At 57.0% G+C, this 27228-nt stretch overlaps 3 protein-coding genes across 15 annotated transcripts in view; 2 read left to right on the top strand and 1 right to left on the bottom strand.

Moving 5' to 3' along the window:
- The first annotated feature begins 837 nt into the window (after nucleotides 1-837).
- On the top strand, nucleotides 838-4360 carry BBLN (bublin coiled coil protein). The gene is made up of 2 exons (XM_080820359.1): nucleotides 838-1080; nucleotides 3882-4360. The coding sequence occupies exons 1-2, from the start codon at nucleotides 1002-1004 to the stop codon at nucleotides 4052-4054; spliced, it is 252 nt and encodes an 83-aa protein (XP_080676485.1). The 5' UTR covers nucleotides 838-1001; the 3' UTR covers nucleotides 4055-4360.
- Nucleotides 1852-21255, bottom strand: CIZ1 (CDKN1A interacting zinc finger protein 1). Of its 5 annotated transcripts, none has more exons than XM_080820355.1 (18): nucleotides 21065-21186; nucleotides 20455-20572; nucleotides 20101-20216; nucleotides 18243-18314; nucleotides 16424-16653; nucleotides 14097-14190; nucleotides 13803-13911; nucleotides 12697-13277; nucleotides 12376-12494; nucleotides 11593-11790; nucleotides 10770-10894; nucleotides 8615-8702; nucleotides 8216-8329; nucleotides 7871-8023; nucleotides 6338-6407; nucleotides 6006-6127; nucleotides 5482-5637; nucleotides 1852-2966 (listed from the first exon to the last, which is right to left on the bottom strand). In XM_080820355.1, exons 2-18 carry the CDS (start codon nucleotides 20565-20567, stop codon nucleotides 2913-2915), a joined length of 2514 nt encoding a protein of 837 aa, XP_080676481.1. In that variant the 5' UTR covers nucleotides 20568-20572; nucleotides 21065-21186; the 3' UTR covers nucleotides 1852-2912. The 5 variants fall into 5 exon arrangements, with proteins under 5 accessions (XP_080676481.1, XP_080676484.1, XP_080676480.1 ...); XM_080820358.1 differs by lacking the exon at nucleotides 1852-2966 and having other exon boundaries at nucleotides 5293-5637; nucleotides 12697-12880; nucleotides 13106-13277; XM_080820354.1 differs by lacking the exon at nucleotides 1852-2966 and having other exon boundaries at nucleotides 5293-5637; nucleotides 21065-21255.
- A 5090-nt stretch (nucleotides 21256-26345) lies between these two features.
- The window catches only part of DNM1 (dynamin 1), a gene marked incomplete at its 3' end in the record, with an annotated part of 44236 nt that continues 43353 nt past the window's right edge, over nucleotides 26346-27228 (top strand). For all 9 annotated transcript variants that reach the window (XM_080820042.1, XM_080820041.1, XM_080820040.1 and 6 more), the window contains exon 1: nucleotides 26346-26592. In XM_080820042.1, the coding sequence (XP_080676168.1) occupies nucleotides 26432-26592 (161 nt within the window). In that variant the 5' untranslated portion in view covers nucleotides 26346-26431. The remainder of the gene's footprint in view (nucleotides 26593-27228) is intronic.

A 27228-nucleotide genomic window follows, 5' to 3' on the forward strand; every position in this document is an offset into this window, starting at 1 on the left:
TGGTGAAATGCCGTGGTCCTAAGGAGGGCCTCTAAGCCACCTGCCGAAGGCGGATACCCAGGCCTCTTGCTTTCTCAGCCCTGCTTACTGGTTCAAGGCAGGCCTCACCTCCATTCCACCTGGGTCTGGGGGGAGAAGGCGGGGCTGCCAGTGTGCAAGTCAGTGGAGGCACGAATGGCAGGCTGTGGACAGGGGGATATGGTGGGACATACCCAGGTCTGACCGCTATCCCAAGGATGTCCTGCCCACAGGAAGCACGAGCATGAGACCAGCAACGGGCAGCTAGAGGAACCGGACTCCCAGTGAGTGAGTCAGCCAGACCCCTGGCCAGGATAATACCTCTGGGTCCAGCTCAGTGGCTTGGTGGGTGACTTTGGGCAGGCCTCCCTTTCTCACCAGGTAAAAGGGGTGGGGGATGATGGCGGCTGGGCCAGCCTTCTCCTGAAGCACTGTGCCACACAGACCTGACTCTCACTGAGGCTGTGAACCGAAGCCATAGGGAGCCTTAGAGACAACGCGTTTCAGCTTTCGCCCACTCGGAGGCGCCGGCTCGCCAACCCGCAGGGCCCCAGCGCAGGCCGAGCGGAGTGGAGGGGCCGGGGTTCCGCCTCCTTCCCCGGAGCACCACGCCTCTTCCACCACCTGGGCTTCTGGGGCTGGCAGCCGGGGATGACCCCGCCCCGTGGCCGGGAGTGGGCGGGGATAGGGGCGGGGCGCGACTGTGAGGCAGGGAGTGGGCGGGACTCGGGGCGTGGGGGCGGAGTCTGACGGCGGGCGAAGACGCAGTTCTGGCAGTGGGGCGGGGAGGGGGCGGAGCTCGCGCCTCGAGGTTCCGGCCTTGGGGGCGGGGCCCCGGCCGCCCCGCCGCGTTCCGCCGTGCCGTTCCACTCTTCCGGCCTCGCGTTCCATCCGGCGCCTCCACCTTCCGCCCGGCTCCTGCTGTCGGCGCGAGGGTCGCTGGGTTCCACCGTCGCGCGGCCCTCGCGGCGCCCGAACCCGCAATGTCGGGCCCCAACGGGGACCTGGGCATGTCGGTGGAGGCGGGCGCGGAAGGCGAGGACGACGGCTTCGGGGAAGCAGGTGACCAAGGGCGGGCTGCTGAAGCGACCTTTGCTTTCTCAGGGCTGCCGTCCTGGAAAGGGGAAGCGGGGCCGCGCTGGGGGGTTGGAAGGGACCGCAGAGTCCTCCTACTCTTCGCCCCTGGTGCTGCGGCTGCAGACGCCGGCGGGGGGGCTTCAGGGCGAGCACCTGCGAGTGGGTCCCTGGAAACCGCAGCACCGGAGAACTGCGGGCAACCGGCCCCGTTTTACAGATGAGGAAGCTGAGGCCGCTTCAGGATCACTCTCCCTTTTGGCATTTGCTCCAGCCGCATCCTGTAGCCCCTGGGGAGACGGACAGTCCTGAGGGGATGGGGCGGGTGGTCCGAGTTGGCTTAGCGGAAGGGTCTGTCTGGGTGGGCGAACCCGCCCTGCTGAGTCAGCATCTCCAGCCACCTTTGCTGGTGTGACCCGGAGCCTTGGCGAATGTGACCTGCTTACAGAGCAGCCTGTTGCCTGCCCAGTACTGCGGGGGGAGGGGGGCGGAGAGAGACCCATCAGCTCCCTCTCACCTTGGGGAACCTCAGTTTCCCCGTCTGTTAAATAAGACTAATGATTGGTGTCTCCTGCATTGAAATGTGTCAGGATTAAATGAAGCAGAAAAAAAATGGAAAATAGTTAATGGGATCGAAGCATGCAGGTGTTTGGTGAGTGGTTATTTTTCTCTTTAGTGTAATAAAGATTGGTTTCTCAAGTCAAAGGGCAGGACTTAGTAAATGTGAGATAAGTATGCAGTCTGCTTTTTGTTTTGTTTGGCTAACAGCTTTATTGAGCTCTAATTCACATATTATACAATGTATCCATTTAAATTGTACATGACAGTGGGTTTTAGGATGTTCAGAATCATGCATCCATCACAGTAGTTTCAGAACACTTTGATCACCTGGGAACTGCATTTAATAAAGAGGGAGAGGACCTCCCACAGGGTGGTAAGTAGTAGGCTGGCCAGTTTGCCCTGGGCGCTGCAGGTGAACAGCAGCCAGATGTGTAGAAGGAAGCCTGCAGTGGCAGCGAGAGCCTTCAGGAAAAGCCGCTCAGGTGTCACACCCAGTGGGTGTTGGCAGATTCACGGGACTTAGTGCAGTGGGGAGGTGGCTGTCCCAGGCAGAAGGCAAAGGCTTAGCACTGGGCAGTGCCCTTGACACAGATAAAGCCTGGCCTCAGTGGTGTGGGGACACCACCTGCCTCCAGCCTGTGTCTCCTGACACAGAATGTGCAGTGTTGATAATAATGACCGTCTAGTAAGTACTTGCTGTGGCCAGACCCTATCTGAGTTCTTAATACATTGGAATCCTCACAACCTGGTCCTTATTCCCGTCCCAAAAAGAGCAGTCACTTGCTGGGGTGGAGCAGAGTGGGGACTGAAATCCAGGTGCCCTGCTCCCTCTGAATCTTGGCTGTGCCGCCAACCAGCTGGCGGATCCTGGATAGGTCCCTTCCTTCTTGGGCCTCAGTTTTCCCATCGGTACCACAAGGGGCTTGGACTCTACAATCCAGGAGGGACTTTCCAGGACTGTCCTCTGTGAGGTGTGCCAGCTTCGGGCGATGGTGCTCTTCCCCCAGAATGCACACTTGCACCCATATCCCAGACACACTCCTCCAGCCCTGGCCTTTTCCAAACACTGCCAGCAGTTTCCCTCTTTGTCCCAGGCTGGCAGCTGAGTGTGTCTGAGTCACAGGGCTGGCTCCGAACTGGGTCCGCAGTGGGCACAGGCCCAGATCTTGGATCCTAAGGGACACTGCTGCTGAGAGGCAGGTCAGGAGTGGCTGTGGAGGAGGGGGTGATGGTTTCTGGTGGAGACCAGGGAAGGCTTCTTAGAAGAGGAGGCGTTTTGAGCTGGTCCTTGAATGACTTGTGGTTGAGGCATTCTGAGTGGCAGAGACAGGTGAGCAAAGGCAGAAAGGCTAGAAAGTCAGAGGCTTTGTTCACTCATCCATCCATCCATCCATTCAGCTAGTGCTTACTGTGTGACCATGAGGGCACCAGGGAGACAGCAGAGAACACAAGAACATTCCCCGTCTCACGAGCTCTCTAGTCTGGTGGAGGAGACACAGCAGCACACACACACAGTAGTCTAGCCTGAGGTGAGGGCCGCGGAGGTGTGTGGAGGACAAGGGGATCAGGAATAGAGGCCCAATCCCGTCTGGGGAATTGAGAAAGCTCCCTGTGGCCACATCCATGCTGAGACATGAAGGAGGAGAGGGACTCATCCAGGTGTAGAGGAGGAGGGGAAACAGGAGGACGCATTGCAGGCGGAGGCAACAGCATGTTCAGGGGGCGGGAGGTGGGTAGAGACCGATGAAAGGAAAGGAAAGGGTATGGGAGGCGGGGCTAGAGGGGGCGGGACTCGGGGCGGGGCCTTGGAGTCTGGGCCGTGCTTTTCCGGGGCGGGGCTAGGGAGCCTCGGAAGAGCTGGAGAGTAGGGCTCTAGCCTAGATTGGCTAATTCCGAGGGTGGGCTCTGGCCTCTAGGCAGTTGATGAAGGAAGTGGAGAGGAGACTTGGCACCTGGCAGGACTTCCCGGGCAGGACACTGTCTGGCTGACTTCCCCCGAGCACCCTAACCCTAGAAAAAAGGATGGGGCTGGCTGGGGGCTCTAATAATACCATTAAGGTATTTCTTTTCACTTTTGGTATCCACCCATTTTCCAGATGGTGACACAGAGGGTCAGAAAGGAGTAGGGACTTGTCCAAAGCCCTTTTGTCCTGCAGGCAGGGGGACAGTTAGGGGGAAGGTGTCTATGAGCCCTGAGGAGACTTGGCTCTCTTTTCCCTTCCTCCCAGAATATGCTGCCATCAACTCCATGTTGGACCAGATCAACTCCTGTCTAGACCACCTAGAGGAGAAGAACGACCACCTCCACGCCCGCCTCCAGGAGCTGCTTGAGTCCAACCGGCAGACACGCCTTGAGTTCCAGCAGCAGCTCGGGGAGGCCCCTAGTGATGCCAGTTCCTAGGTTCTGGGAGCCCCCAGCCGGCCCCAACCCTGCCTCCCTGGGCGAGACTCTGGCCTGGGCACTCACCACCTGGCTTAGATACCTTCTCAAGAGCTGGCCTACAGGTCCCCTGGTGGGTCTGCCTGCCTCGGTCACCGTTCCAGTATATCCCTTGGCATGCCTGGGCCAGCCCCCATCACCCGACATCCCCTTCTGGGGTCAGACGCGGGCCCACAACCCACCCGCCTTGCCTGCCTGCCAAGTTCCGGGGCACTTCCCACTCTACCCAGGCCTTGAGCGTCCACATTAAATGGGTCTCCGACACCACTGTGCCTCTCCTCTGTATCCTGGGTGAGGACTCCACTGGCCCCCAGAGGTGACTGGCAACTCACCGGCCTGCTGGTGGGGGAGGGGTTCTTGGCCTTCTTGTTATTTCTGGACACAGAGGGAGCAGGTGAGGGGTGAGGCAGGGCTTCCTTCCTACCTGGTGCCCTCCTGGACAGCAGTGGATTCCCCAGGCCAGCTGAGACAGCACGGGACGTGCTGTGTGACCCTGTGGATACACTCAGCTTCTCTGGGTCCTAGGGCCTTTCACTAAGCCAACTCCTATTCATGCTGTGTAACCTCGCTCCTGGCCTCAGTCTTCCCAGCTGGCCAGTTACAGGGTTGGTCTGGTTGTCCACCTCTAAAGGTTTTTTCCAAATGGGGAAGTAGCAGAACTAAAGAACCAGCCCCTCCTGGGCCCCATTCGCTGATGATTCATCTTAGCGTCGCCTGACAAGGGTGGGCCCTGCTGTTGAGCCACAAACTCAGAACCAGAGGACAGGGAGCCCCCCCCCCACTCCTGTACTTCAGTTTCCAGAGTCCCTCTGGAGGGAGAGCCCAGGCCCAGGCCAAATTCTAGCCACTCATCAGATGTATGACCTCTAGCAAGTCACTTGACCTTGCTAGGTCTCAGTTTTTTCACCTATAATTTGGGAACCACAATAAGACCTACCCCCCGGGGTCCCTGTGAGGATTAAATGAGATCTGAGTTGAAATGAGATCTGAAGGTGACGGCGCTCTCCTAGCCCTGATGACCCCATTAGAGAGGGAAACAGGCTGTAAGAGATAAAGTGCCTTGTGACCCCAGAGGCCCTGCTTAGGGAGCCTGTCTGGCCTTCCGGCTTGGCCACTAGAGAGGGTGGATGCTGGCTGAGAGCTGGCCGGGGTGCTCCCTTCCCCCATCCACCCAGACAGAAGGGCTGGTGGGTACTGCACAGCCAAATTACCTTCTTTTATTCGACTTTCAGTAAAAAACACCAACCATGTCAAAATTTCTACACAAGACTTCTGTAAAGCATAGCGGACACCGACCCAGACGGGGTGGGCATGAGGCACTCCCTCCATCAGGGTTTGAGGCGTGTTGAGCGCCGCGGTAGTGGGGGCGGAGGGGGTTGGGCTGTCACCTTGCTGGGGGTTTTCGCTGGGTCCTGGGTGCTGTGCTGGGTGGGTGTGCGGCCGCCAGAAGTGAACAGAGCCGTCAAGGCGTTGCGGGCGTTGATCGCACACCGGCGGCTCACGGGCCTGCTGGTAGGGCTGGGGTTCTTGGCCTTCTTGTATTTCTGGACACAGAAGGTACAGATGAGGCAGGGCCTGTCCCCACCCTGGTATGCTCCCTGCCAGCAGCTGCCTCCCCAGCCTGGCCGAGACTGCATGGGACATGCTGTGACTGCGTGTATGTGTGTGTGTGAGAGAGAGAGACACCCCATACGGTGCACTCAGCCTCCTGGGGCCAGAGCTCTGGCGCTAACAACCTGGCCCTCAGCTCCCCCCAGAACAGTAGCAGGAAGAGCTGGGTCCCACCCCTACTCAGGTTCCCTCTGTGGGCAGGGCCTCCTGGGGGGTGTGACCGTGGGCTGAGGTCAAGTGCAGGAGGAAGGTGGCTGCTGACCCTGCTGGGTGGGCAGGTGGGGCAGGAGGCCCCGCTCACCTGCAGGTTCTCGAAGTGGGCCAAGGACTTGCAGTGGGAGAGCTGTGCCCCCGAGTTGCTGTGGTAGAACTTGTGGCAGATGCGGCAGATGTAGCCCATCACGGGCACCAGGAAGTCCACACCTGTGGGACAGCAGCGTTCAGGGACTCACCCCACTAAGCCAACCCGGTGGCCCTCCCTCTCTGGGGCCCCATATGCTCATCCACCCTCCAGGTGTGAGGAGAGAAGAGGACAAGGGGAGAGGCTGCCTGGCCAGGATGCTGTGGCTGGGATCTGGGGGCTGGGCCCGGGGGCCTCAACTCCTGCAGGTGGGGTCGGGATCAGAGTCTTACCGTATGCGGTATTGGGGCTATAGGTCTCTGAGCCTTTCCACTCCTCTATGGATATATCTCTGGACCTCACCTAGAAATATACACGTGTGGGCCTTGGTTCCAGCTTCCTCTGTGCTCCTCCCACACGCAGGTGGGGCGTGGTTTCCACCCATGCTCCTCAGCACCACCCCCTTGATTCCCAGGAGGATATCCAGGAGGTTGTGGGTGGCATTCTCTGAGCCTTTGCACACGCTGATCCTGCCAGAGTGTCCTTCCCAATCTATAATTTTTGAGTTCAGCTCAATCAGTCCCCACCTCCAGGAAGCCCTCCTGCTTCCACAGTGACCATAATTCATGCCAGGTGTGCCCAACACATCATGAGTGTCCTCTCTGAATCCCTATGGTTCACCCATTTTACATAAGAAGAAACTGAGGTCCAGGCACAGTAACTCACTGGTCCAGGGTTCACAGAGGAGCAGGGTCGGTAACCCTGGTGAGCCCTAAGCCCTGGATACACTCTTAATCACGAGCCCCTGCCAGCTCCCTGAATTTCCGATGTTGCAGTGACCTCAGTCCCGGGGGGCTGGGTTTCAGGTGATCAAGGACCCCTCATCTCACCTGCTGGACACAAGCCCCTTCACAGGAGGCCCCTTCTGACTCCAGCCACACAGCCCCACCGTGCTTGGTAGTGCCCTCCTCCCCTTACCAGGCAAACAACTGTGCCTTCCAGGAGTGAGAACCACTCCCCTTTGCCTGGCTTCGGCCCACCTTCACAGCCTGAGCTGGGACTCCAGAACTGGGGCTCAGAGAAGCCACGGGGCTTGCCTGAGGTCACGCCACTGCTGGTCGCATGTAACAAAGTGGCCTCACCCCAAACCCACTTGGGGCTGAAGACCGCCCTCGCGACCGTTCATCCACAGCCGCTCCACAATGCCCCTCTGGCTGCCCATCTCCACTCCGGCCTGCAACAGGCAAGCTCTGGGCAGGCAGGGGCCTTGATCCCCATGTAGTGCCACATCCAACACCAGGGCCTGGCTCAGAGCAGCTGCTTTTCATTTCTTACATGAAAAGAACCCAAGTTCCTCCAGGTCCTTGCTTGTTATGGGCACAGGCTCTGGAGCCTCGCTTCCCGGCATCCAAGTCGGTGAGATTCAGCCAGGAATGTGCTTGGGACACACCTGGCATATAATAAATGCTTGGTGTTGACTGCTACTACCCTCATCATCCTCATCTCACACTGACACTTCCTGTGTACCCCACACAGTTCTCTCCAGTGCCCTTACTGGCCTGAGATGCCCTCTCCCTCCCTCAACACAGGTCAAGATTTCAGCCAGGCTTTGAGGTCCTGTTGCCGGCCACCCTGTGGTCCTCACGATGTGTGTTTGCACCTAGTCGTATGGAATACAGTCCTGTTCATACTAAATCATGGCACACATTAGTGCCTACAAATGCCAGCACTGCACCCCTGGCCTCTGGGAGGGGGGTGAGGTCTCGCCTGGTCTGGGAGTCTAGTCTCCAGCCTGCCTCCCCCGCCCCCCCCCCCGCCCCAAGCACCTGCTTGCAGAATTCCTCCTCAACCTCAATCTCTTCTTCCTCGTCGTCGTCCTCCTCCTCCTCCTCTTCATCACCTTCAAAGCAGCCCACGGCATCCACTGTGATGAAGTGGTCCTCATCCTGGCCGGCCGTCTCCTTCTCGAGCATCTTCAGCTGCCCAAGGGAATGGGTCAGGGCTCAGGTCCGCTCTGGGTGGCCAAGGTGCCACCCCACCCCCAGCCCTGAGAGCCCCAATCCCTCTGGACTTGCCGAGTTCAGACTGAGCTAAACCTCAGCCCGCTGTGTGGCCTCGGCCAAGGCTCTGGGCCTCTCTGGGCTCGTGTCCTCCGAGGGAGCTGGGGTTACCTCCTTGGCTTTGTCCTTGTGTCCCTGGGACTTCACGTGCTCCACAAACTTGCGGGGGGTCTTGAAATAGCGGTTGCAAATGGTGCAGAAAGGTCGCAGGGATTGCTTGGCGATCTGACAAAAGGAGGGCAGGCCAAGCGGGCGGTGTCCCCAGGGGCAGCCAGACTCAGCCCAGTGACACCTCCTCTCCCACCTGCAGGCCGCCACCTCTGGCATCAGCTGGCTGTGCTCCGCCCCTTCCCCAGAACATGGGCACACGTCCCCCTCCCTGTGCCATGGGCTTCCAGCAGGTGGCAACGGAGGACAGAGATAGGGCAGGGCAAGAGAGGAGCTGCCAGAGGACCCCCACGAGCCCTGTGGCTGGGAGACAGCATATGTGGGCGCCCTCGCAGCTCAGACCTTGTGGTCCTGCGTCCTGCGGTGCTGGATCAGGTCCCCCATGTAGTAGAGCTGACAGGTGTTACACCAGCGCCTCGGCGGGGGCTCTCTGAATGGTGACAAACAAAACAAGTGTGACACTGCCCTTGTTGGGAAGACAGCCACTCTCCCAGGATGCGCCATAAATGTAACGCAACTCCAACACGATGTGTTTTTAGAAACTTAACAACGGTTCTGAGATGCATCTGGAAAAATACTTAGACAAGAGTAATAACCACGGAAGCTGGGCAGGGAGAGATTGAGAGGCATCTGGGACACCGGGAGGCCAGCAGGACGGTGACAGACCTGAGCCTACCTGGCCCTGACAGTTCAGATGCCCTGTCCTTCCTGGAGCTGTTCGTGCCCCCCCACCTCAGTAAGCCAGACTCCCCTCTGGTACCCCAAAGAGCCACGGCCACAGCATTTTCTACAGCAGACAGGGAGGACCTGATCCCTTCTCTGCCTCCGCTGGACTGTGGTGAGCTCTGGGAGGCCAGGAACGGGATCACGAGTTTCTGACTGTGTAGGACGAAGGAAGGACAGGCAGGACGGACAGGAAGGACGAAGGAAGGACTCTGTGTGGCCTCAGGGGCCCCGGTCAGGCTTTAAGAGGCAACATCATCAGGAGACGGTTCGCTGAGTTCCCTGACCCTAAAGCCTGTTTGCAGGATGGGCCACTTCTTTCTAGTTTCCTTGTGTCCACAAGAGAGGTTTTTATATAACTGAGCTCATTCTGCAAATGCGGATTGGAATCCTGTTTTGTTTTGTTTTTTTTTAAGATTTTATTTATTTATTTGACAGGTAGAGATCACAAGTAGGCAGAGAGGCAGGCAGAGAGAGAGGAAGGGAAGCAGGCTCGCCGCTGAGCAGAGAGCCCGATGCGGGGCTCAATCCCAGGGCCCTGGGACCACGACCTGAGCCGGAGGCAGAGGCTTTTACCCACTCAGCCACCCAGGTGCCCCTGGAACCCTGTTCTAACCTGATGTTGCATCATACCTGTTTCCGCAGTCTCCTGAATTCCCTGCTACTGTCCTACTTAGGAGCTGTTCTACCACGTGGACAAACCTGAGCTAACCCATCCCGCAGGAGTGGAGATCTGCCGCACTTTCCAAAGAAAATTCTTCAACCTGACAATCCTCTGAAAGGAACGTCTTCGGGAGTCACCTCTCTTCTGTATTTATGATTACCTCACCCAAGGAGAATTCCTGGGTCCCCTCCCTGAGCAGGGGATGGTTTAAGGCTCAAGAATGTGCTACTTGCCATGTCGGAAAGTTCTTCTCAAAGTGAGAACCACCTAATGGAGAAGCCGCTGCCTCAGAGAGCGCGCTCCGTCACCCGGGGCATGCAAGCCACAAGCTCTGAGCTGTGACCCTCTGTGAGCGCTCCCAGCGGAGTCCCCAGCCACTGCCTTGGGGCCTGTCCAGCCCATGATGGGGCTGGATTCGGCTTCCCTAGCCTTTGTTTCATTTTGATTCTGAACTAGCTGCTAACATTCTGAAATTGGGAGACTTCACGTACGAAGCTGGGTTTCTAGATTCTCCAGAACAATCAGGAGACCTGAGGTGTAGGGGCAGCTGTCCTGTGAGACAGAGCCCATGCCCCCAGCATGGCCTGAGGCGGCGCTGACCTGCTTCTCCCCTTCCCATAGGCCTCTATGACTGCCCACAGAGTGGTGAAAGGTCTCCCAGCGTCTACCAGGCCTCCTCAGCCCGTGAGTTAGTCCTGGACTCCAATGACACACCAATGACAATGAAAGGGGGAGATGGAGGGTAGCTGTAACCTCGGGCTACAAGATGACCGATGGGGAGGGGTCAACACCTATGCCAGGGAACCAGGGGTCTGTGCCATGACCCACTTCCTTGCCATGTGGGTGGTCACACTGTTCCCGCCTGGATGGCACCTTAAGAGACTATCCAGTTCATGAATTCTTGCATTGCACCCTTCACCAGGCCATTTTACAGATGAGGAAAACTGAGGTCCACGGGTAAACAGTTAATGGTGTGAAGGGGCCTCTGGCGGTGAACAATACTGAACCCAAAGGAAGACCTTGCAGATGGTGGACTCAGGGCCCCCCCATCGGCCTGGCCTGCAAGGCTGTCCACCCCCCAGCATGGAGCCTTCGAGATCCCCCACTCACTCGTCTTCTCTCTCCAGCACATCCCGGGGCACGGGCAGCAGGGACAGGAGGCAGGCCTGGCTCGTGTGCTGGAGCTCCCCGAGCCGCTGCTGGTGCTGGGCCCCTGACATGTGGTTCTGGAACTCCTGCAGCGGGATGAAGAGTGAGCCCGGGATCAGTAGGGGAGGGTGGGGGCCGGCCTCAGCTACATGGCCACGCCGCTGTCACCACCACCGCCACTGAGGCCGTTGTTCTTACAACAGCCCTGCGGGGGCCAGAGCATGATGGCGAATAGAGGCGCCAAGTGAGCACACAGCAGTCGGGGCTTCAGCGGCTCCCCCTGGGCACTGTATGAGACCCTCAGAGACAAGGAGCCGTCCGACTGGTCTCCAGACCCCACGGCTCTGCTCAGGACGACACGGGCAAGCAGCCACAACAATACAAGCATAGTGCTGTTAAGGCTACTATGCTCCCTCTGGGCTGGGCCGGGGGCTCCGGACTTCAAGGTCAAGTCACCGAATCTTCAGAGCCTCCCAGCAAGGTGGGTTCTTGATGTTTGTTTCTTCATCTGATACACATGGAAACGGAGGCACACAGAGGGGAGTCTGCCCTCCGGCATCGACACTGCTAGCCAGGGCTGATTCAGACCTGGCCTGCTGGACCCGCAGATCCGAACTTCTTGGCTGGTCGGGAAATGCCTCCAGAGCAGATGCACAGCGGCCGCGGATGGCGCTCACGGTGCTCATGGGGCCGCTCGGGCAAGGCCGCCTGGCCTGGGCACGCCCTGCAGACACCCCCGCCCTGCCCACCGGAAGCCCCCTCCCGGGGCCCCTGCCTGCAGTACCTGCTGGCTGCTACAGTTGGCCTTACAGAGGTAGCAGAAGAACTGGAGGGTCTGCTTAGAAGGTGTGCCGCCGGCAGCCGGGGCAGCGGACACGGAGTCGCCAGTGCGGGGCACGGGGGTGATGGGGACGGTGCTGAAGGCCCGGCTGTCGCTGCTCTGCAGGATGGTGACCTTCAGGGAGCCCCCGGCACCCCACACCTGCACCGGGAATAGGGGCAAGAGCTACCACCGGCGGGGCACCTGGGATGGGCCAGGCCCCCCATGCTCCGGCATCTCGCCAGACCCGTTCTGACAGCCCCCTTCACAGATGGGGAAACTGACTGTCCAGGCTCACAGAGCTAGGGAGTACCACAGCCAGGACTCAGCCCTAAGCCCACCCTGCCCCACCCTCCCATGACAGATGGAGAAATGGAGGCCCAAAGAAGGAACCGGGTTTGGCCGCAGTGACACCCTGCGGCAGAGCTGGAACCCGAACCGCATGCATAGGTGTCGGCTCTGTGCTCTCTCCCCTGGAGCAAGGGGAGGGGACCTATGAGGGGACCAAGGGGTCCGGTCTGGGGACAAGCAGGTTGGAAGGGACTTGTCGCCGTAAGTACCTCCAGTTCTTGGGAGCAAAGGCATGGGAAGGCAACACAGCCACAGTCAAAGCCAGTCTGCTCTGCCCAGGGCCCACGGTGGTGCGGAAACAGGAGGGGCCAGAGGGGTGGGGGTGGAAGGCCCTCCCGCTGCTGAGTCCGCTGGGCCCCCTGGGCCCCGAGCAGCCCCAGCAGCACAGCAACCCACCCCTAGCATCTCTCTCGCTCTTTTTTCACATTCTCCCACATCCAGGCCACCGGTCAACTCGTCCTGGCTCTCCACGCTGACCTGGGCGCCCCCCGGCTCTGGCGAGGCCTCCTCCCGGCCTGAAATGATAGATGGGTCCATCTCCCACCGGCCGATGGACCTGGGATTGATAGCCCCCTTCTCTACCCACGGCCAGGCCCTTGAAGCCTCTGGTGGGGATAGCCCCGAGCCCTGGTCGGGACGCACGGCGCCAGGGGAGGAGCCAAGGGTCCGCGCAAGGCTGTCCCATGCTAGGCGAACTGGGCGCCAGGGCTCACTTACCGGCTGTAGTATCTCTCTTATCCGGCGGCGACTCCGGCGCCGCGGAACAAACCGGAACCGGCGCCGGCTCCGGTGTGGGCACCGACACCCGTGGCGGGGGCTGAAGCCGTCCCTCAGTCTGATCCGGCGGCTGCCCCGCCGATGGCGCTGGAGGGTGCCCCTGTGGCTGATCTGGGGGCTGGACCTGAGGATACGTCTGCGTCTGAGCCTGCTTCTGCAGCTGGGGCTGCGCCTGCCCCGGGGGCTGGGAAGGTGCCTGGGGCTGCACCTGTTTCTGCGGCCCCGCCCCCACCCTCCCGGGCAGCAGCCCCCCGCGCTCCGGAGAGGTCTGCGTCTGCGCCTGCTTCTGCGGTTGACGCCTCGCTGGGGTGTCCACGGGGGGCATCAGTGGCGGCGTCTGCGGCTGCACCTGGGCCTGGATCTGCAGTACCCGTGGCTGGAATCGTGGCAACACTCGAGCTTCCGGTGGCTCGGGCAGCAGCTCGGGGGTCTGTGTCTGCTTTGGTGCCGTGGTGCGGGCCCGAGGCGGGACCTTCGCCTGCAGCTGCCCGGGGGGCCCCTTCTCTGTGGGCAACTCTGAGCTAGAGAGGATCAAAAGATAGCTTCCAGCGTCTCCCAGCTGACCCTTTAGGGGCTTCTCAAAAAGGCCAAGATCCAAGTTCAGTCCTAGTTCTAGCACGTACAAGCGGGGCATTTTGGGAAGGGCCTGAAGTTCTCCCGGCCCCAGCCGCGCCTAAATAAATTGGGAGGATCACTCAGCCCTACCTCCCACAATCTGCTAAAATGAATCCAAGGCCCTGTAAAGCTGCCCACCCTCTGCCCACTTGGAGGTCCCAGATGCACACGTTCACCTGTCCAACCCAGCCACCTAGCCTGCCTCCAGATGGCTCAGTCCCAGGGAAGACACCAGAGACTCTGGCCAGGGGCCTTCCCAAGTGAGATGCAGAACTGGGTTTGACCTTCCTCCAACCCAGATGCCAAGGCCCTTTTCTTCCTCCAGCTCCCTGAAGGGTCCTGACCACCCCTCCAACGCCCCTCACCCCCAGCCTTTGCAAGAATGAGGGTATAGGTCCTCTAGGCCTGGCCAGGTTTTCAGCATCGGTTACCTTTTTGACCTCTTAGCTGGTGGCTCAGATGCCTCACAAGACTCAGGGGTAGGTGCTAGAGTGCGCTTCTCCTTCGTGATGTCATCGGGGCAGGGTGGGGAGCCTTGGTCTGGAACGGAGGGCAGAGGAGTGACTGCTGATGCCATGTAGAACACAGGCTAGCTCCGAGAGATGGGGCCTGGTCTCCCCCTGCGCCAAGAGCCCTGCTTCCCAGGTCTGCCTCCATCACTGACCCTGCACCCACCTGTCCCAATCCGTGTCCCCTCCAAAAGCCCAGCAGCCTCCCTCCCTTACCTTTTGGCGTGTCTGTTCGGGACTCGACAGCTTCCTCAGACCCCTCTGGGGGGTCTGACTCGTCTTCCACGGGCATGGTCTGAGAAGAAGAATCCTGCTTCCTTTCAGAAACTGGTTCTGACATCTGCCACCCACCCTTGTAAGTACACCCTGTCCCAACAGCAGAAGTGATGGTCCCCTAGGGGATGAAGGGGCCTGGGAACCTCTGGTGGGCCTGGTCCAGAGGAGCCTACAGACGATCCTAAGCACCCCAGGAATCGTCTCTAGGTGGGTCCATCTGGCTGCCTGGCTGTTCACCCAGATTTGGGGGATACAGAGGGGGCCCTCCTAACTCCGCAAGCATCTTCTCCACGAAGCAACCATAAGGATCCTTCTAAAAAGCAAACTTGATTGTGGCTTTCGCCCCTTTCAGTCTGAAATCCTTCTCTGACTCTAGAGTAATCCTTCCTTACCCAAGCCCAAAACCACCACCCAGTTTGACCTCTGCCCCCACGCCCCCACCTCCAGCCAGCTTCCCCACTTTCCCCCTCACCCTCTCTAGGTCCACACTGGTCTTCTCTCCGGTTCCCCAAAGTCCTAGGCTTCTTCCTGCCCCAGGCCCTCACCCACTCAAAGGTACTCCTTACAGGAAGCCCTCTTGACCCCAGAGCAGACCCTTCATATGGGTTCCCAGAGAAGGCTGGGCTTCCTTTTTGTGGCTTTTTCCAAAGTCTTAATTCATTGGTGGGAATACTATTTGCACGAATGTCTCACCACTGCTGCCACCTTCTGCTTGGACCTCCCCAGCATAAGACCTCCAGGAGGGTCAGGCCAGATGTGCCATTGGCACCAGGGAGGCCCCTAGAGGACTCACAGATGTTTGCTAAATAAATGCATGGCTCCGGCCGGTCCTGGGCACTCCAATAAGCCCCACGAGCCTGCCTGCAGCCTCCCGCCTTCCTGAGCCCGAGGAACTAGCACCGAGCGGAAACGTGCACCACATCAGGACTTCGGCCCTTCAGAAACTATCTGGCTCTCATCCCGCACAATAGGCGCGTTGCTGGCCTGCAAGTCAGGAGGCCTGAGCTCTGGGTCTGTGTAGCCCAGGGCAGCCTCCACCCCACTCCCTGAGCCTCAGTTTCCCCAGATGTAAAATGAGGGGCGGGGAGCACTAGACAAGAAGACCATGTGAGGACAGGCCCCAACTGGCAGGCTGGAGGCTGGGACCCCTCTCTGGAGGGAGACGCCTCACCTCCAGATGTGGGCTGGCCTCAGGGTAGCCCAAAAGGAGTGGGGGTTCCACACCTGCGCCGGAATGTTCTCAAGAGCGTGCTGTGTGTGAGGAGCTGCTGGGACACTCAGGGACAGGACAGTCCCAGAGAAGTTATCCCCTCGCAAGTCTCCTTGACTCTCTCTGCTTATGTCAGGGAGAGCCTCCTCTGATACCTTTCAGCCCCCACACCCCATCCCCCAACAAGGCTCAAGGAGCTGGGGGTACAGTTCCAGAACCTTCGGATGGCAACAGTGTAGAGTTTAGGGTTTCGTAACATTGTTTTACCTCCCATTACCTTTCTTTTACTTGCACTGACAGCAATTAATTTAGATTATTAATTTAGATTGTTATCAATTTAGATTGTTATTAACTTTAATGTTATTAATTTTGTTGTTATTGGAATTTCAGGTAGTGACATAATGTTTCCTTTTTAATAAATGTAATGGAGAAGGTAATTCATTTAAAGCTGGGCCCCCACCCCAGGTGCCTGGCTTTTCAGCTCTCCAAATGTCACCAGCCAAACTGACATACAGGTTTTGAAGACTTGGTACAAAAGACCAAGGAATATAAAATGCCTCATTCATTTTTTAAATATTCATTAAAGGCTGAAATAATAATATTTTTTTTTCCATGGGTTCACTAAAATCTGTTGGTAAAATTAATTTCACCAGTTTCTTTTTCCTTTGTTAATGTGATTATGAGAGAAATGTAAATTCCATATATGGCTCATCTTTTCTTTCTACAGGGCAGCATGGATTTCTGAGAACCATTAAAGGGCACCTCAAACTACTAGTGTTCTGTCATTTGTGTCTCCGTGTGTTTGCAAAGAGAGAAACATTAGGTCAATTAAGATTACTGGTGGCGTTTGGATATGGAAAACATCGCATCAGAGGTTCACGAATATCTGAAATTTGGGAAACCCTAAACAAGGCCAACTTATGCCCCTCTTTTTACATATGGGGAAACTGAGGACCAGATTGAGCCAGGTGGGTGCAGCTGGGCTGATGCCCAGGTATGACCTTCCCGCTGCCATCCCCACCCTCAGCACCACCAAACCCCATCGGCCATCACTTACCTTGCGATGGGGAGTGCTGGAGGTGGGGGTACGGGCCTGTTTCTGGGGAGTCCGCCCTGAAAGGTTGATCTGGGAGGGGTTCATGGGGACCCCGACAGGAGGGGGACCCAGCAAGGACTGCCGAGTGGCCTGGGGGAAGAACTGCTGTAGATTCGGGGTAGCCAGCTGTGGGGGAGTGAGGCTGGGGGGCGTCAGGTTCGGGGTCGCCAGGCTGTAGCCACGGAGGTTACCTGCGGGCAGGAAGAGGGGAGAAGGGTTACAATGCTGTCGGATGTTAGAGGCCAGGGTCAGGCATCAGCCCCCCAAAGCAACATGGAAACAACACCTATGACTTTAATAGGGACCCTTCCCATGCAACGGCAGCCAGGGGAGAGAGGTGAGAACCGAAGGCCCGCTCCCACCTTGGGCACCGGTGGTGAGGAGGCTTTAGGGCTGGTTTTCTGCTCAAGCTGAGGAGGAGAGGGACACCCTGGTCAGCAGCTTGTGCGCCCCCCGCCCCCCCCCCGGCAACCCCACTCCCTCCAGCATGCTTTAGGGCACACCTTAAGGTGTGTGAGACCCAGCACAGTACCCCTAGGGAGAATCAACAAGTTGACTGAGTGGTCCCTGGAATAATAGGACATTGTCCTATCCCACCCCCCCCTCCATCAAACGTCTACTGGGAACCAGGCATTCGCTAAGCACTTTGCATGCACGGTCTCAGTCACTCGGCCCAGCCACCCCTCAGGGTGGATGTGATGGTCCCTACCAATGACAAAACAGACACAAAGTGGAGGTGTAGCTTGCCCAGGGTCTCTGCTCATTCTGCCTTCACTCCTCTCCACCTGCTTAAATCCTTTCACAGCTCCCTGCTGCTTGGAAAGGAACCCATTCCTCACCTTGCGGGGGTCTGGCCCTGCCCTCCTCCCACACCTCCTTTCTTGCCGTTCTCCCCACACATGCACCCACTACACTCCAGCCGTATGTTTCTGTGTGTCCCTCAGCAAGCCCGGTTCTTTCCCGCCTCTGGGCCTTTGCATATGCTGTTCCTTCTGCCTGGACTTTCCTGTCCTGACTACCTCTGGTCATCCTTCAGATCTCCTGTTAGGTGTTTATCCGCTGAGAGGCCTTCTCAGATCCGCTGTGTGTGCCCAGAGGCGCCAGCTCCCCTGTCCTGGGACCAACTGCACGATTTCCTTGTCTTCTTCCCACCACCCAACCACCCTGGGAACTCCTATAAGGGCAAGCACCTCATCTAACTCAGAGGCCTAGTGCTCAGGAAGTTTGAGTGTAAGCGACAGTTCGAATCCTCGCTCCAAAGCTGGGGTAGGAAGCATAGGGGTTGAGGACATGGGTCAAATGTGCTGTCACATCTAGTTCAAGTCCTATAGCCCAAGCTCTGTGACCTTGAGCAAATCACTTCCCCCTTTTCAGCCTCAGTTCCCTCATCTGTACAATGGGATAATAATAGTGCTTGACCCATGGTTTTATGAGGATTCACTGAGATATACAAGTGTGCCTGGGATCCAGGAAGTGTTCAATTAGCATTGACTTAAAACAAATACAGGTACACACATGTGCAGAGAGAATGCCAACCGGCTATTAAAAACAGTAAGATCAAGAGATCTCAAAGATCTAAAAGAAAAATGGACAAAGGACATGGACAAGTCACAAAAAGAAATATGAATGTTTAACAAACAAATAAAAAACGTTCGACTGAACTAGCACTCCAAGAAATGTAAATTAAAATATTAATGATGTAGCTTTTTTGCCAACCAAGTTAGTAAATCATGTATATATACATATATATATATATATAAATATAAAAAGCATATAATACCCAGTGTTGCCGTGGGCATGGTGAGACCGGTACTGTCATACGTGGCTGGTGGCATTGCAAACTGGTCCAGTCCTTTGGGAAAGCAAGTTGGCAATACTTATCAAGAGCCATAAAACATCCGTCCCCCGACACAGCTTTTCTACTTTTCGGAATACATTCTAAGAAGATCGTCTCAAACATGACATTCAGCCCCATGTTATTTAAAACAGAGAAAAAAAGAAAAAAAAAAAAGGGGGGGGTTGGGGAGAAAAAGGAAGCAGCTGAGTTTAGGTAGGTAAGGGCTTGCCCTCCAGTGGAACACAAACAGCTGTTAAAAAATAATTTTTAGGGGTGCCTGGGTGGCTCAGTCAGTTAAGCGGCTGCCTTCGACTCAGGTCATGATCCTGGGGTCCTGGGATCGAGCCCCGCATGGGGATCTGCTTCTCCCTCTCCCTCTGCTGCTCCCCCTGCTCATGCTCTCTTTCTCTGTCAAATAAATAAATAAAATCTGAACAAATATTAATAATAATAATTTTAACAGAGACTGTCAAATCATCTGGTGAACGATCAAGCCATTCTAATCCAGGAAAAAGGAGATACAGCCTTTCACTTCCCATGTCAGTAACCAACCACAATCAAATACAAATACCCAAGTCTGGGCCTAGAAAAAATTGGGAGGAAATACACCCAACCCGTGACAGGTGTTTTTTTGTTTTTGTTTTCCTTCAGGAGGTGAGTGAGTCTATCTATGACAATTTGGGTTTCCTTATCCTCTAAAAAAATTTTTTTTTTCACTTTCGTTTGACGAGTGTGACTTTTAAAATGGGAAAGAAAAGGGGGGACATATATGTGTATACATCGTGGGTCCCTGCATGTGCTTTTATCTCTCCACCTATCCATTGATCATTTGTAAATCAATTCCAGGACCGTCCACGCCTGTGTGGCAGGGCTGGGAGTGACAACCAACACATCTTCCAACCTGGCAGCGTACCCCGCTGAATGGCAGGATAGCCCAGGATCTAAGAACACAGCTCTGTAGCAAGACCTGGGCTCTAACTCTCCCTCTAATGCATACCTACTCCCTGTGTGACCGTGGGCACATGATTCCTCTCCAGGAATCAGTTTTTTCATCTGTAAAATGGGATCATGAGTGTATCTTCCTCCACCTCCCACCCCCAGGGCTGTCAGCAGAGCCGAGGAAATGCGTTTGTAAAGGTCCTAGCACAGTGCACCACCCAGAAGGACACAGCAAGCCACAGCTACCGTGCAGAAGGGGCTGGGTCTGAACAGGAGCTTGCCCCAGGTCACTGGGGTCCTAAGATTAATACTGAACGGGCTCAGGTATCTGGAGCAGCATCTTAAAAGGAAGAGCTGAGAGACTGCTCTCCACATGGGGAAACTGAGACAAGGGCACAGGCTTACTACGTAAGGCTAGAGACACCCACACGGAGATCTAGGGGGTCAGAAGGCTCAGGCCTTAATCTAGCTGCATGACCCTGGGCAAACAGCTTCCCCCAGGTCTGGACCTCAGCCTCCTCATCTGTCAAATGGGATGCAGGGGAGAGTGATCCAAAGAGATCTTTTTCTCCATCATCTCATCTAATCTGAATGGGAGTGAGTTTGTGCTGAGGACTGACCACAGAGCCAGCACCACGGCCAAGGGCACGCCTTTGCCATCAGATAGACCCATGTCCCGCTGAGCAACGCTGGGACTACCACCTCCCGCAGCCTCTGAGTCCTCAGCTGCGGACTAGGACACCGAGGGTAGCTCCCTCTCAGAGTTAGCGTGTGGATTTGCTGAGGCTCAGTGCCAGCGGGGATGCTGGGGATGCAACGTGGGCACCAGCATGAAGATGCAGTGAGAAGGGGCCCGTCCTACCTTGCAACTGCTGCAAAAGCAAAGCTCTCTGTAGCACAGAGCCATTGAGGAGGGAGGCGGAGTTGGCACCTTGGAGATTCAGAAGCTGCTGCTGTGGCTGCTGCTGGGGAAGCCCCCTGTGTGTTGGAAGTGGGGGGGGTCAGAGGGCTTTGGGGGCGTCAGACCCTCCCTCTTCCCTCACCTCCATTCCCTGCCCCTCTCTACCGCGGCCACGGGAACCTCTCAAGGTGGGAACTGACGGCTTCCGGGGCTGAGACAGGGGTGTCCCTGGGAGAAAGGGCTGGGATGGGGTTTCCACGAGGGGGTTCTGAGTGCCAGGGCTGAAGCCGCCCACCCCTCCGGAGGGGAGCTCACCGGCTGACGGCCATGGGCAGCGGGGCTTGCGGGGGGGACTGCTGGAGCAGCTGCTGGAGCTGGAGGAGCTGCTGCTGCTGGAGTTGCTGCTGCTGGAGCTGCTGGTTGAACATGGTGGCTGAAGGAGGGACACGGAGTAAGGCAGGACCCCTGAGTCCACGCCTACCCACCCCCGCCCGTGGCCCTGAAACACCTGCCCGCTGAGCTTCACGGCCACATCCCAGTCCTGCCAAAAGCATGCTGCATTCGCACCCCGATGCTTTCAATACCCCTACCCCCGCCACTTTCCCGCAAATCCTTCGGACTGTTCTTCCCTCGAACGCCCAACCCCGCCCGCCATCTCCCCCACTCCCAGGGCTCGGTCCTCCCGGGGGCGTCCGACCCAAATGCACATGCCCCGCCCCCAGCCTTTCCCGCGCCGTCACAGCCCGATGCCAGCCCCTCTCCACACCGCCAACCCACCCTATTGCCTATTTTGTGTCAATAACGGCACCCCCAGCCTTTCGCTTTGGCCTTGGAACAAAGTGAGAGGAAGGCTTCCCTCCCCCACTCCGCTAACCCTTCCTCTGCAGATCCAGCCAGCATTACACATCAAATCCGGTCACCCCACCTGTCCGCGATGCCCGCAGCCTCCATCCAGGTGGCCCCTAAGCCTTCCGGGCGTCCCCCAGTCGCGCTCGGGCCGCGCACTTGGCTTCCCCGAACCCCCTCCGCAGTCGCCCCGCCTCCACTGGCAGAGCCGGCTGGGCTGCTGGAGCCCGCGGCTCCCCCCGGTCCTGGCCGCTTGAAAAGCTGGTCTGCGGAGCGGACCGTCGCAGCGCCCTCTGGAGGACCGGAGGACCCAGTGCAGCTATTCGCGCCGCGAGGTCCTGCCCCGCGTTCTGGTCTCGCTGCAGGGAAGGCGCCCGCTTACCCGGCGCCTCGGCTGCGACCCGCACGGCTGGGGGCTGCCAGGGGGCCCTAGGAGGCGCAGACGCTCCACCCCGCGTCCTCTGCCCCGGGAACCAGCGGCTCCGAGCCCGAGGTCCGTCTGTCTCCCAGAGGGGTCTGTCGTCTGGCGGGGACATCGCGGGCGACTTCGAGAAGGACTGTCCCCAACCGACCTCCCCGTGGCCGCCAGTGTCCCGCGATCCGGGGGCCCCGCGCGGGGCTGGGGTGGGAGGGGCCGTGCAGCCGGCCGCGGCACATTCGGGGACCGAGACCCAGCGAGAAGGTGACAAGCACAGCGGGCAGGAGAATTTGCCCTCGAAGCGGGTGGGGATGTCCGTCTCAAGGTGTTTCTTCGATTTGACTCGGGAGGGGGTGAGGAGGGCTGAATTCCATTAAGAAAAACGGCGCTCATCCTGAGCCTGAAACTGTCCTGCCCCAAGGACTCTTTCAATGACGACTCGGTCCCTCATTCCGGTGCCCTTCTCCTTGGTCCCCACATGGAGTCACTGACCCAAACAAACCTCGGCTCTAAGCAGCGATCCCTTTTCCTTCTTCTGTTACCTAAAACGGTCCCTAAAGGTAACAACAACCCGGAGCAATGGGCTTTTTTTTTTTTTTTTAAGATTTTTATTTATTTATTTGACAGACAGAGATCCCAAGCAGGCAGAGAGAGAGGAGGAAGCAGGCTCGCCGCCGAGCAGAGAGCCCGATGTGGGGCTCGATCCCAGGACGCTGGGATCATGACCCGAGCCGAAGGCAGTGGCTTTAACCCACTGAGCCCCCCCAGCGCCCCGGCAATGGGCTTCTTTTGCATTAAGCGCCGCTTTTGCGGGGGGCACGGCGCACGGTGGCGCTAGAGGCAAGCGGATTGGAGGCCGGTCCCGCGCGCTTGGCCGCGGAGGCCCGAGTGAGTCAACCAATCGCTGCAGTCGTGTGACGAGCGCAGCCCTAAAAGCTCGGGACCCGCTCCGCTGCAGCCCGGGGCGGTGGCGCCGGCTAATTCCGCCTGGATTTAGAGGCGCGAAGGTGGCTCAGCGTGGCCACCGCGCCAGGCAGGGGCCGGAGTCAGTAGGACTGCCCTTGGGTGGAAGGGCAGCCTGGACCGTGGGAGCTTTGAAGGCCTGGTCTTGGGCATAATTTATCCCGAAGGGCAAGGAGCGCTAGAGGACGGTGTCTAGGGCAGAGTGTGACAGCATCACCTCCGCCCGGCTTAGAAAACCCACTCTGGTGAGAACCAAGACGCAACCAATGGGGACGGAGAGAAGGATCCGAGTTAAGATCGCTTAGGCTTCCCAACTAGGTCCATGCACGCAGAAGTCGGAGAGGTTGAATCCGGGCTCGAATCCTTTCTGGCGGGGGGACCCGGACCTCCTGGGGAGTCCTCTCTGAGCCGGTCTATAAAATGGGTGTTCCCTCCCTGGGTGGGTGTGAAGATAATATTACGTAATGCTGAGCGCTGGCACTTGGCACTGAGTGAGCTTAGCAAATTGCCAAAGTAAAAACAAAAAAAACTAAAAATAATGCTCATGCCCGTGATCCTGTGTTGATTCATCTTTCAGAAAAGCAATCTGCAAATTCTCTATCAAGACTCTTGAACGCGTTCTGCCCTTTGACCTGGTAGTTCCACTTGTAGGCAACGTGCCCAAGAAAATAATCAGAAAGGAGACTTTTTAAAGGCAGCAGGTCATTCATGGAAACATTATTTATAATGGCTGTCTGGAAAGTAATCAACTTTAGGGGAACAGCTAAGTAAATCATGGTGTCTACCTCTGAAGGAGTAGCACACAGCCATCAGAAATTATGCTTTCAAAGGTTATGTAAACAGCCACAATATGATGTGAATTGAACTCAGCAGGTTACAAAATTGCCTACACAGTTATGATCCTAGTTTTAGAAAAAATAAATATATGTGTGTAGTGGGCTCGTGGGCGGGTCACTTTCTTTCCTTTTTTCAATTTGCTGTAATCGGTTTGGATGACTTCATCACGGGGAGGGAATGGAACATTTTTTAGAATGTATATGACTTTGTCCTGACTCCTTGAAGACGAGACAAGATAATGGCTGGTAACTTATTGGGGACACTGTTGGGACAAGACTCATGTTAATTGCTTTTAATCAATCTCTTGCTGGCAAAGGCCCCCAATGTTCACAGGAAAAAGAGATGCCCCGTCTCTTTGCATCTGAAATGAAGTCTGAGGCTGTAGCATTACCTGGAGGCCTCTTACTTGCCTCTAATTTGAGCTGCACCTTTATCACATAATGAACTCTTATGCTCATGTAGATCTACCTCCAGACCTACTCTGCTCCAGGATTCTGCCCGTCTCTTCCTGTGATGCTACTACATAACATGATTATTACAGTTTGGAAATATATTTTAATGCCTGATAGCACAAGCCCCCAACATTATCATGCTTTACAAAAAAAAAAAAAACTCTTGCCAATTCCCAATTATGTAAATAAAATTTTTTCCAGATAAATGGCGGAATAATTTTGTTAATTCCTTCCTCCCACCCCCCACCAAATCTCAAGCTGCATATAATGATATATATTGGAGCTTCTTCTGCTCTGATGCACATAGGAATCTCCTGGGGCTCTTGGTTCTTATTAAACGCAGGTCGTAAGCCAGCAGGCCATGAGCAGAGCCTGAGATTCTATATCTTTTTTTTTTTTTAAAGATTTTATTTATTTATTTGACACAGAGAGAGCACAAGCACGGGGGTTGAGGAGAAGGCTCCCTACTGAGCAGAGAGGCCGAGGCGGGGCTCGATCCCAGGACCCTGGGACCATGACCTGAGCTGAAGGCAGACGCTTAACCTACTGAGCCACCCAGGCGCCCCGAGATTCCACATTTCTGACAAACTCCAGATGATGTCCAAGCTGCTAGTCTGGTACCAGACCTATAGTATGATCCCATTTCTGTAAAAACAAAATGAAACAAAACGAATATATAGAGGACCAACCAGAGAATAAACACCGTAAAAGCTATAAATAGTGTTTATCTGTGGGTGGGAGGATGACCAGGAGCTTTCAAATACTGGGTAAAGTCTGACTTTTACAGTAAGTTTCACTACTGTGATTAGGAAAAACAATCCAGCCTGATGGCGCCCCTCTGGGCAACATCTGCAAAACGCACCCCTTCCCCAAATTAATGGCTCCACTCCAGGCTTCATCTCTGCCCTTTCTGGTTCTCAGAGCATAATAAAGGGGCTGGGTATAAGCAGCTGCTCAGGCAGTGTGCTGTGGGTAGCTGAGGCTCCAGGTGCAATGGAGGGCTCAATCAGTTGATTTAATTAAATTCTCCTGAGCACCAAGCCAGGGCCAGGCCCCTGACAGGGATTCCAATCTCTCATCATCCCCATTACCCAGATTAGAAAACTGAGGCTCGGAGACAGGAAGGGACATGGATCACCCAGCTTGACCAAAGCCCAGGGCCTGCTCATTTTCCTCTGCCTGCCTGGAAAATCCCCCGCCCCCAGATGTCCACGTGGGTAACTCCCCAACTTCCTTTAGGTCTCTGTTCACATTTTTACCAGAATCCTACTCTCACCGTGCTAAACAAAGAGCAACACTACCCCCGCCCCTAACCTTCCCCAGCTTTCTTGCTTTCCAAAGCACCCATCGCCATCTGACAGAATCCTATTTATTGGCTCGTTGGTGCTTTGTTCCTCTTTTTCCACGTATGGGTATAAGCCACATATGGATAAGGACTTTGTCCACTTTGCTCACTGTTTTATCGCTGGGGTCTAGCATAGGGACTGGCTCAGGTAATATGCACTAAACTGGTGAGTGAATGGTGGCCTCTGATTCCCAGGGCACTACTCTCCCAGCAGTGCTCCCCCACCCCCCACATTCACATATAGAGTGACCCCCTGATGCCCAGCAGCACAGGGTAAGCTGGCCTCTCTTTTCTAGCCTCCTTGTGGGGAGTCCAAATTAGGTTCCTCAGCATCAGAGGTGGATGGCTAGGCCTGGGGCCCACGGCCTCTCCATGTGAACAGGATACATAGGGTAGGGCTATAGGAGTCCTGGATTCGAATTCCAGTTTTACCACCACCCTGATGGGTTGAAGCAAAGACTGACACTGTCTAGGACAAGAAGTCCCAACTCTCCCAAGAAGAACTTCCACAGTCACGGCCTTGGCCCTTCTCGTTCGTTCAGCCTGGCTTGCTTTCCACCTTGATCTGCCTGTGACTGGCTCCTTCTCATCATCTAGGTCTCTTCTCAAATGTCACCTCCTCAGAGAACCACCCACCTCCTCCAGGGCTAAATGGACCTTTTGCACCCACACAGGTACCTCTCTTCACACCCTGTTTACTTCTTCCATCACTGTTAGTGTAAACTGTTTTCACTTTTATGATTTCATGTACCTGTTTCTTCATTTACTCTCTGTCTCCACCACCCCAATGCAAGATCTGAGGGTCATGTTCACTGCTGTATCTCCACTGCTTACAAGGGCTGGCTTACAGTAGCTGCTCAATAAATATTTCTTGAATTAATGTTCTGTTCTGTCTCCTTCTAGAAACAGGGAAACTGGGGCCCAAAGGCGGGAAGGGCATGCCACCATGAGTAAGTGTCAGAACCTAGAGCAGAAGGCAGCGAGGCCGAGGCCGAGCGGAACTCTAGGTCAGGAGACGTGACCTTGAAGGAGACCCATCTCTCTCCAAGCCTCAGTTTCCTCATCTGTAAGATGGAGACAGTCATGACCACTAGCCGAGAGGTCCAGTACTAGGGGTGAAACCTTGCCCATTTCCAGGAATGATAGCCGCAGTGCAGCATCAGAGCCCCCCAAACGCGGCTCAAGCGCCCCGAAAGACGCAGATGGAGAAAACTACAATCCCCATAGTGCTGCAGGGAGCACCTGCGCACGACGGCCAGCCCGCAGAGCCGGGGGCGCCCTCTGGCGGCATCCTGGCGCAGAGCTCCGCTCCGCTCACGGAGGGGCGGGGGTCCGCGGCGCAGACAGTCGGAGCGCGCGGCTGCAGCGGCGGAGCCGAAGCCGGGAGCGGGAGCCGCGGCCGGATCGCAGCCCGCGGGGCCCGCCGCAGCCATGGGCAACCGCGGCATGGAGGATCTCATCCCGCTGGTTAACCGGCTGCAGGACGCCTTCTCCGCTATCGGCCAGAATGCGGACCTCGACCTGCCGCAGATCGCCGTGGTGGGCGGCCAGAGCGCCGGCAAGAGCTCGGTGCTCGAGAATTTCGTAGGCAGGTAGGAGCGGCGCGCCCCGGAGCGCGGACTGCCCCCAGCCCGGGTCCCCGGGCCTCCGCCCCCGGCCCGGACGGCGCCGCGACCTCGCAGCCCTTGGCGCTGCCCCCGCGGGCGGCGCGCCCCCCGCCTGCAGCCAGACGGAGGGTGCCCCCCCAACCCCGAGACCCCCTCAGGGAAGGCAGCGCCCCCCGCTCGTCCTCAAACGTCGTCAAGCCACCGGCCACGGTATCACGCCCCCCTCCTCCGCCACATCCCTTAGGGAAGACCGCGCTCTGCTAAGAGACCCTGGCGAAGGGTCCCCCCTCCCCCAGTATAGGCACCAGGGGGGCCTGCATTACTCAGCGCCTCCCTTCGGCTCCCGCGTCCCTCGGAGCCGGCAGCACCCCAAGGGCAGTGCTCCCCAGCCCTAGGCTCCACGGAGGACAGCTCCCTCCCCCATGAGGATCCCTGGGCCGTGGCTAGGGACCCCCCCCCCAGCTGTGTCCCTGAGAGAGGACACAGTCCCCGGACATCGAGGACCAGGCACAGCCTCCCCCCTCACACACACACCTCTGCAGCTCCCGCCGCCATCCGTGCGCAGCGCGGCGGCGGAGGGGGGAGGCTCGGGGGGTGCTGCAGGACCAGGAGGGGGTTGGC

This window comes from Martes martes, assembly GCF_963455335.1.
Source record: "Martes martes genome assembly, chromosome: 12".
Classification (NCBI taxonomy): Eukaryota; Metazoa; Chordata; class Mammalia; order Carnivora; family Mustelidae; genus Martes; species Martes martes.

Bases quoted from the DNA above. Each gene is read 5' to 3' on its own strand.
- BBLN (XM_080820359.1), top strand. From the start codon at position 1,002: ATGTCGGGCCCCAACGGGGACCTGGGCATGTCGGTGGAGGCGGGCGCG. The intron at 1,081-3,881 runs GTGACCAAGGGC...CCTTCCTCCCAG, and splicing joins CGACGGCTTCGGGGAAGCAG to AATATGCTGCCATCAACTCC.
- CIZ1 (XM_080820354.1), bottom strand. From the start codon at position 20,567: ATGTTCAACCAGCAGCTCCAGCAGCAGCAACTCCAGCAGCAGCAGCTC. The intron at 13,278-13,802 runs GTAACCGATGCT...GATCCTCTCTAG, and splicing joins CCAGCTAAGAGGTCAAAAAG to CTCAGAGTTGCCCACAGAGA. The intron at 5,638-6,005 runs GTGAGCGGGGCC...TTCTGTGTCCAG, and splicing joins CCCACTTCGAGAACCTGCAG to AAATACAAGAAGGCCAAGAA.